The 10,590-nt window shown below is 28.3% G+C and overlaps 1 protein-coding gene across 1 annotated transcript; it reads left to right on the top strand.

The window, feature by feature from the left end:
• The first annotated feature begins 2,609 nt into the window (after positions 1-2,609).
• LOC124956345 (probable glutamate receptor) lies at positions 2,610-7,221 on the top strand. Its single transcript, XM_047512048.1, has 10 exons — positions 2,610-2,772; positions 2,834-3,321; positions 3,413-3,742; positions 3,826-3,991; positions 4,073-4,281; positions 4,414-4,503; positions 5,075-5,235; positions 5,305-5,478; positions 5,732-5,824; positions 7,116-7,221. The coding sequence occupies exons 1-10, from the start codon at positions 2,610-2,612 to the stop codon at positions 7,219-7,221; spliced, it is 1,980 nt and encodes a 659-aa protein (XP_047368004.1).
• The last annotated feature ends 3,369 nt before the right edge of the window (positions 7,222-10,590 follow it).

Genomic DNA, 10,590 nt, shown 5'->3' with positions numbered 1-10,590 from the left:
ATATGATTTATAATCTAGATTTTCTAATTGAGGTTCGCGCATCTCCGCAAGTTAAAATCAGGAATAGTGATATTTTAAATTAAAATTTGATTTGTTATTTAATTTCATTATAAAAATATAATAAAAATATAATAAAATACTATGCAATTCCAGTTAATCTTTCATTATAGCAATACAGCATTGTTTTCTAACTGGGAATATAAGTACTATAGACGAACAATAACTTTTTGTTTAGATAAAATTGTCTTGATTAACACAGTAGGTAAAAATATTTAATGAAAAATGATTGAATTCTTTATTCTTTAGAATTTAAATTATTCAATTTACATGATTATTTTCTATTAGATTGCTAAAGGAAATATAAAAATTGTAGAGACGTTGAGATGGAGCAAGTTACCAAAAGAATTGAAGCATTACAATTAACTATTTTGTATTTTTTTTGTATAAACCAAGTTTAGCAGAGATAAATTCAATGAATCCAATGGGAAAATGTAGACCGGTGAAAAATAAATTACATGAAAATTTTTTTTTTACCTTATTTCTTACCGAAAAGTATAAAATTTTTGTATATCTATATTCGTAAACAGTTACATACATTTTGGTCATTTACATTTTTCGTAGCTTTAATAATAACTGTAATAATAACCGTAACATAGGATCCTGTAATGTTTTGTAATGTAATTTTATTATGGTAATATCATCACGACTGATATGACTTTATTTGCTCATAGATATAGCTTATAGAAGTAAATTTATCCAAAATATTTGAGAAACATTTTGTGAATTTTAAAAGTAAATTTATCAGTTGCTATGCAATACATTTTCGTTATGTTACCTTTGAATCAGTACAAATTTATGCATCCATATAAATTATGAATGTATAATATATTTTTTCGTATGTACAATACAATTTACGATTTTTTTCATAATACAAAATTTCACTTCGATATTCACCTAAATAATTTGAGTGATTTAATCAGTTTGATATATGGTTCCATTTTATCTATACTATGACCTCATATAACCTCGTAATCCGACTTACTGTCCATAAGAAGTATAATAGTAGAATTTCGATATGTATATTTTTTAAATACTATTATTATTGCTATACCTACTATTTTGTCGGCCAAATCGAACAACGCGTTTGATTAAAATCTTTCTGATATATAAAGAGTGTGTGTGCAACTTTATTATATAGATGATTATCGTATATATTTGTTGAAATAAGTCTTTTCATGTGTTGGTCGCACCACACTTTATCAAGTTTTTACTCGTCTATATTGATTGGAAAGTCCATTAAATTATTTCAAAGGAAGTGAAATTCTCATAAGTAATATATTTGTTCAATTAAGGCTTTATATCTAATGGTCACACTATATCAATCTATCAAGTCCTTACACGTTTATGTCGTTTAGAACATCTATTAAATTATTAGTTTTAATTTTATTAATTTTTATAAATATTTTATAATCATATGTACAATAATACAAATTTGAAACGTGTTTATATAGAGAGATTCACAAATATGGACGATATATAAGGTGTTCTTTCACGAATGTCTGAACAAATATCTCGTGACTGATTGAACTTACAAAAAAATTGAATAAGAGAAAGTTACATGGCTCTGAATTAGCTACAAAATGCATATAAAGATCTTTTTTTATTTGTAACCTACTCAATTTATGAAGATCAACATAGTTTTTTCCAAAATATCTATAAGTCTTATACATATTTATATAGTAGTGGTCCTTTGCAATCAAAATCATATCATGTAAAAAATTACCACTACGTATAGTTTACGAAATATTTTGCATCTTATATATTAAAGTAGTTGCTTCTCCTACTGCAATTTGAAAAATAGTCGACTGACTAAGTAATATTTAGAAATCGTTTACAAGTACTGATCTTTAACATATCAAAGTAGATAGCTGCTTGATTTCTAAGTAATATATTTGTATATCATGAAATATGAATGACATTACAGTATAGTTCGATAAGATGCCGATTATATTATAAACGATGCAAATAGTTAAAAAAGTATAGCTGCAAATGTTACACATAATTTCAATTGCTAATGAATTACAAAATTAGCTATTATATAATTGTACGAAAAAATTGTAGGCAAAATAAAAATTACAAATAAAAATTATATTGACCTTCATAACTCAAAAAGGTCATGTGTAAAATAAAATATTTAGGTACTCAGTGATGAACCAGAAACCTGCAAATTTCTATTATTAAATTTCTTGTAACTGAAACTAGTCACGAGATATTTGTACGATCATTTATGGACGGACACCCTGTATATTCACACACCAAAGAAAAAAAAGTAATAAAAGAGGAAAATGAACGTTTTTAATCGATAATATGCTAGCAAAGATAGAATTATCGCGAATATGCACAGTACAAATATACGTCGCGAGCACTCCGATCTGTACGATTCTCGGAGTAAACGAATAACCGACTAAAATAAGCGACAATAACTTTTTCAATAGTTTAGAAACTCAGGCGCTTTATACTTTATGTGCACTGTACATTTTGTGATGTGTAAATATTTTCTCATGAATTTTTATAGACCGTAGTAGTCGATCCGTTTAAATTGAGAAATAATGTTCCTTGTTCGATTAAACATACTCTTCCTTCTTTTTCTTCCAAAAAATGCAAAATCACAAGATCTTTTCAACGCCGACAAACAAACACCTTTCATTTTAGATATTTGCAAATTATCCGTATCGAAATCTGTAATTTTCTTACACTATGAATCTATAAAAGGTAAAGATATTTCTCATTTTCTTCTCTTCATTTCCATGATATTAATATTCTTTTTTCTTAGAAATGGAAATGACAACGATGATTTTCAAATGGAGACGTGCACTTTCTCGTGAAGGGATTGCGAGCACAAATTTGCATTTTTCACAATTGCACAAATCATCGTACTACATAAAACAAATTGTACGACCATATTACATAGCAGTGATCTCTAATAACAACGCGATTAATGCGTTCTCTTTAGCAACAAGTACCTTTGACATGTCTTCAGCTATGTGGCTAGTAATATTCATTTACAAGGAACATGATTTCGATTATTGTCACAATCCACCAGGTAATATATTTCATCTAAAATTCGATTCAGAAATGTTAGTCCGTTGTGGTACGGAAAATATTTTACGGGAATGGTATTCGGTCGATACGAATTTAATCGAGATCAATGACGTAGCTATATGGAACTTAGAGAAAGGAATCACTAAAATGGTTACAAATTCTCTTTACGACAGAAGATATAATTTACAGGGTTTGATCATGAAAGCTGTTATAGTTAAGGTAAAATATTTATTTCTGGATACGTTTTCTATTTTCTACTTAAAAAAATTATTTTTCGTTTTTTTTATGTCTGTTCTTTTTTCTTTTATAGGGTTCATCTTTCATTAACGTAAAAAAGAATGGCAAATTAGGTGGTATTTTCAGTGAGCTATTAAATCAAATTTGTATTACTCTCAACGTTAGTTTCGACATTGTCTCGGAAGTAAAAGAGTTCGGAAGATGGAATCCAAATAAAAAGACCTGGTCTGGAGCAATTGCAGAATTATATTATGGACGTGCCGATATTTCTCTTTCAGGTTTTTCTATTACCAGTGCCAGATTAAATGTTGTTGACTTCACTCTTCCTATTACATATACCAAAAACCTTCTTGTTATTCAAGAACCAGAAAAATTGGGGATTGAATGGTCATCTCACTTTTTAGTACGATTATTTGCAATCAAATTTGTTATTATTCACTTTTTCATGCTTTAGCTTTCATAAATTATGAAATTGTTATTTTATAGACTTTCACTAATTCTGTTTGGATTGCTATCCTTGGAATATTAATAGCTTCATCAATCTTATTTATTTTTCTCAAAATACATAATGGTACTGATCGTAAAATAGGATATTTATTCATCGATAATTTTCTGGAGATTTGTGGCATATTGTGCCAACAGGGACTAGCAGGTTTGATTCAATATTTCTTGATTTTCGTTTAGTTTCATTTTTTTAATAGTTATATTTATACAAAATATTCCTTTGATATAGATTTTCCTGTTAGATCTTCGCTAAGAATAGCATACTTCTCTTTATTTCTTTTGGTTATCGTCTTATCGGCCGCTTATTCAGCAGCTTTAATAAGTTTCTTAACGTCCACTACCCATATTTTACCTTTTCATTCATTAGAGAGCTTCGTTGAAGATGGTACTTACCAACTTGCCGTCGTTCGTGGTTCGGCTTATTATGATAAGTTTGCAGTGAGTATAATATGTACGTGACGCTGCATGCATATTTGTAATCTATGTTTTTTCATGTGAGTATTGGTATGTATATATAAAACAATAAGTATATTAAATGGAATAAAGATGAAGAAAAATATTTATTTGTAGAATTCGAGAGATCCACTCGCAAAGAAATTGATGAAGTTGATGTTAGAAGATAAAAAATTGCCCCATACTGAACAAGAAGCATATAAGAGAGTACGATAAAGTATTACAAAAGAAAAAAAAATTAATAATATTTATATATACAAAATGTAACGAAATCACGTGGCGAATCTTCAAGAATGGATTTCTCATAAATACAAAAGAAATAATAGGTTCTATCTGGATAACATGGATATCGAAGTGCTTAATTTCTGAGTTATAAGACTTTCATGATTTAGATGTGTGTCTTGGTATACTCCATTTTATTTGCTGATATTATGATACACTTTTTCAATATTTTCTTACATGAAATCTTGGACATGTTCACCTTCTTCTTAAATATTAAGTTTCAAAGACGTTCAAAAATAAATAAATTTATGAATGTGAATACAATAGTTTATCTTCAAGTGTAAAAGATTTTCACTACAACAAAAACTTTAAGAGACACGCTTATGTATTTGAATTTGATTTAACTGGTGTTCCGTTGGAAATCTTCTAACTCATAAATTAAGCTTTTTCGGATCTATTTTTTTTGCTTCTCTACATATGAGGAATTAATATCTGAAGTTTCATTGCGTTATTTCTTTATGTAATTTTATTATTAATAACCGTCATTAACTTATAGATTTGTAAAAATCAGAAGCTAGCAATCTACTCGATTCAACACAATAATGCAGTAAATCTGGAAATTCCGTGCAATGTAGTTCGTATTGATACAGGACATGTAAATAATATTGCTATGATTTTATCTAAGCACAATCCATTCACTAACGTCATCAATTTTCAGTAAGAACGCAAGTATCTCAATAATGTAAATTTTAATTTATCGTACGTTAAAAGTTCTGCTCGTTTTAGGTTGCAGAAATTTTTTGACAATGGCATTATGAGTCGTTTAAAAAGTTCACCATTTAGAAAGAAATCCAATGATATGATAGAGCATCAACCGGTTCCCCTAACCAGCGTAATATCACTTCTTATCTTTATCCTAATTGGTGTCGTTTTGAGTACTTGTATTCTGATTATAGAAATGTTTATTTTTACTCATAAAAGGAAAATAATATCGATGATACATCATATTCCGTCAATTAAATCCTCAACGTTTTATGTAAAAAGGAAGAAAAGTTTAAGAAATATTACAAAACATCACATGAATTATAAATGTTTATAACTCATATATTATTAACGACAACGTCAATATCGTTCAGAGTTTTAATATTATTAATTAGTGTTTTTTTATTATCTGCATTCGAATTAACAATTGTATTATACCGCTTAACTGCAGATTAACTTCACTTTTCTCGATTTATTTAATGACATATTCGAATACTACATTAAATAAAAGAGGTGACAGTGCATTTCTCTATTTTAATCTGCTGTAAATATTAAAAGTTTTTGATTTTGTCACTTATTCTACCTCCAGTATCTTTCTAATAGACTTGAACTATGCTAACCAATTTTTTAGGTTTCCTCAGCCAAATCAAAATTTCAAACAACCTCTCTCTGTTTCAATGTATCATACGTTTTTTTGAAATCAATGTAAAGTTGATGTACACTTTGATCAAATTTCCATTTTTTCTCCAAAATTTGTCGAATATTAAGATGTAATCGATCTATTTCTTCTAAAATCACATTGATGATCCCCTGTTATTTCATTTACATATTGTACAAGCCTCGTCAAGAAAATATTCGATAAAATTTTATAGTATGTAGGTAAAAGCGAGATGCTCCGATAATTATTACAGTTTATTTTGTCTTCCTTTTTGAAAATCGGCATTATAATTGAATCTTTCCATTATTCCGACAATGCTTATTTATTCCATATTATATTTATATAAGTAAAAATGTTTTAGAAGTATTAAATTTTTCGATGTTACATTTTCAATAAATAATTGATGTGAAATGATTATCTTATAATAGCATACTTTGCGTTTTGATCATATCTATTCATTCAGGTTTTAAATTATATTTATATGAAATATATTACATATTTAATGTTATAATCAAATTTGTATACTTCGTTAAACATATTTTCAATCGACTGTAATAGTTTCGTACGATATGTTGCGCCTAAGGAATAATAAAAATATAATACATTTTTATAAATATATACGAGGGTCATTTAATATGTAATATCCATTTTGAAATTACTACAATATAAATCTTTTTAAAAAGTTTTCTTTATCTGTAACATAACTTTATTTGTAAACATATACTTAGTTACTTTTCAATATATTTGCCGTACCTATTTATCTATTTACTTATAATAACATGGAATGATTTTCTTTATACCTACATCATACACTTCCACTATAAGTTCATTTAATCATTGTTGGAAAATGAGCTATCCTGTAAATTATTATTTTCTTCTTCTGTAATTTTCGATCGATTCATTTTGAACATTTTCGCAAAAATTAATATTTATTTAAAAGCGAATGATTCATACTTATCCTAACATGTTCCTCTAATCTAAAATGTTCAGGTAGAAATTTTCAAAGTGAAGCAGCCGATTATTAAGGACTATACATTTGCCAGTTACAAAACTCGACAAGATCGATTTCAAAGGACTTTAACTTTGTCGATTTTGGAAATTTTCTGATGAAGTTTTCAGAAAATATTCTTAAAAAATCATACTGTTGAATAAAAATACTTATTTTTAAGCTTTTTAGATATATACAATCTCATAAACATCGTTACATATCAGATTTAAAATCATCGTTTTCTGAAAAGCGTAGTTCTCTCAAGAACTCTTACAATTTTGTAAAAATGTGGTAACCGCTCAAAGCTAAGTCCAAACTGATAAGCGGAGTACTCCAATACCTCCCGTTTAAAGTGTTCAAAAATGTTTTTAGTCTTTAGATGCATAGAAGAATAAGCATTATCGTGGAAAACCATCACACTAGGACACCTAGCTTGTGATCCTATACATCTTATCTATTTACATTTGTAATTCGAGGATGAATTTCTTTTGGACGAATGTTTTCACAGTTCGAAAAACGTATGACTGACCACACTTCGTTATGGACAAGATTTTTAGTTCTTAACGCCATTTTAATCGCATGAACCAATATTTGTTATTTAAACACAAAATATAGTATAATTAATATCTTAGATTATCAAATTGTAGTCCACAGTCCTCTAGGAGTCCAATAGTAAATAATTAAGAATCAACAATTGATTTTTTAGATTAAAAAATTGGATTACTATTCACATTCATTATAAAAAATATATATATTTTCCAACAAGGGACATTCGGCCCACAGGGAAGTAATTTTATCCTGATCATGTCAAATTGTTTGAATTACAGTATGAATCCTTCGTGAAAAGAGTTCACAATTCCTTTTAAAGACTTTTTCTAAAGAAATGATTGAAAGGAGGTTTAATTTTTTATTGTTTAAACTTTAACTGATCAATACATTCGGTGGCTAATGCAAAACTGAATAACTAAAAGATACAATAGTCGTACTATCTCTTTTACTGTTTATCTATCATATGTACGTACGTTTTTCAGCGCAGACCCTTTCTTTATATAACACAATTTATATAATTTTTATTTTCTACTAGATTTCTTGCAAGGGCATCAACATTTTTAAAATGTTAAAGTGGGATATGATTGAGAAAAAATTGGGAATACTGTATTATTATTAAGCATTTTGTATTATTTCTTATAACCATAATGTGGCCCAATGGAAAATAAGTAGCTTGTATAGATGAACATTTTTTTTATATTATTTCTTGCAGAAAAGTTCAAAGTTAACGGTAAGGGATTTGACAAAATGCATATTATATAAGATGAACTGATAAAGTTATCGAATTGACAATATCTTATTTAGTAACATGGGATGATTTTTTGACAATATCAATAAGAATAGCTAATTTATGTCAACGTATGAATAAAGCTAACATTCTATTACTTTATATAGCTTCGATAATTAAACGGTTATTCCATATTAGACGACGCTCATATATATTTGTTTAAACTTGCAGTAGTCGCATTTCATTTTGTTAAGTGCTTGCCTCAATTATATCGATCAGTACATTTATTAAATTATTAAGATAGAAGTGAAATTTTAATATTTTCTTTAATCTTTTACTACCGTAGAAAGACATAAATGTATAACTTTTATATATAGATACATGAATGACAAGCATAATAATCGAAATAACAATAACTTTTTTATTACTTTAGGAATTTAGTATCCTACGAGCTGCTTTTGTAGACGGATAAAAATTTTCTCATTTTCTTTAGAAAATAGAGTCCGATTCGTTCAATTTGAAAAATAACACTATAATCAATCGATCGACACACGAAAAAAGACATTCGTTATGCTATTAAAAATATTTGTTCTTTTTCTCATTCTTTTTCTTCCGAAAGTTGCAAGATCATACGAATTTCTTTCTATTAGCGACGAACAGATTCCTTTTACCATAGACATTTGCAAATTATATGGAAAGAACTCTGCAATTCTCTTATACGCCGAATCGGAAAAAGGTAATGATACTACTCATTTTCATTTCTTCATTGCTACTATATTTGTTCTTTTCTTCTATAGAAATGGAAATGACAACGATGATATACAAATGGAAGCGTGCACTTTCTCGAGAAGGTATTGCGATATCGAGTTTGCCCTTTTCACAATTGCACGAATCATTCTACTACGTAAGACGAATAATGCGACCGTATTACATTGTGATGATCTCTAATTATAATGCGATTAAAGAATTCTCTTTAGCAACAAGTACTTTTGACATGTCTTCAGCCATGTGGCTAGTAATATTCCTGTACAAAGAACATGGGACAAATTATTGTGACAGTCCACCAGGTAATATATTTCATTTAAAATTCAATTCAGAAATGTTGGTCCGTTGCAGTACGGGAAACATATTACGAGAATGGTATTCGATCCATATAAATCGGACTGAAATCAATGATGTAGCTACGTGGAGCTTAGAGAGAGGAATTACCAAAACAGTTCCAGAATCTTTTTATGAAAGAAGACATAATTTACAAGGCCTGATCATGAGAGCTGTTGTAGTTAAGGTAGAATATTTTCATGTAGATATTTTTTCTATTTTCTACTTCAAAAAATTTGTCTCTATTTTTTATTTCTTTTTGCTTTTTCTTCTTTAGAATTCTCCATTTATAATTATAAACAAGGATGGCGAATTAGATGGTATATACGGTAGGATATTAAAAGAACTCTGTGCCACTCTCAATTTTAGTTTCAACATTGTCTCAGAAGTAGAAGAGCATGGAAGATGGAATCCAAAAGAAAAAACTTGGTCTGGTGCAATTGCAGAATTATATGCTGGACGTGCAGATATTTCTCTTTCAGAATTTTCTATGACCAATGATAGATTAAATGCCGTTGACTTCACGAATCCTGTTTTGATCTCCAAAGACTATCTCTTCTTTCGGGAACCAGAAATATTCGCGATTAAATGGTCATCTTATTTTCTAGTACGATAATTTGCAATCGAATTTGTTATATTTTCTTTTTCACAACCTTCATTAATTAAGGAATTATTTTTATCGTAGGCTTTCGCTTATTCTGTTTGGATTGCCATTTTTGGAGTACTAATTGCTGCATCAATTTTATTGATTTTTCTGAAAATAAAAAATGGAACCGATCGTAAAATCAGACATTTATTGTCCGATAATTTTTTGGAAATTTGGGGTATATTTTGTCAACAAGGAATTCCAGGTTTGAATGTTATTTGATTTGCGTTTTTTAGTTTTTTTATTTGATTTTTATATACTAAGATAATTATTAATAATATTTTTATATACTAAAGCATTAACAAAGTATTTCTTTTCTGTAGAATTTTTTGATAAATCTTCGTTACGCATAGCATACTTTTCTGTATTTCTTTTGGTTACCGTCTTATCAGCTGCTTATTCTGCGGCTTTGATAAGCTTTTTAACGACCGTAAGTCACATCCTACCCTTTGATTCATTAGAAAGTTTCGTTCAAGATGGTACTTATCAACTTTCTGTTTTTCGTGGTACCGCTTATTATGATAAATTTGCAGTGAGTATGATACCCCTCTTATCGTATGTTTATATATATGTATATGTATATATGTATGTAAAGAAAATATACTTTCTTTAGATAGATTTGCCCCACCCTTCCTTTGTCTTTT

The sequence above is a fragment of the Vespa velutina genome, chromosome 21 (assembly GCF_912470025.1).
Source record: "Vespa velutina chromosome 21, iVesVel2.1, whole genome shotgun sequence".
Classification (NCBI taxonomy): domain Eukaryota; kingdom Metazoa; phylum Arthropoda; class Insecta; order Hymenoptera; family Vespidae; genus Vespa; species Vespa velutina.
This window is presented reverse-complemented; position numbering and strand designations above follow the sequence as displayed.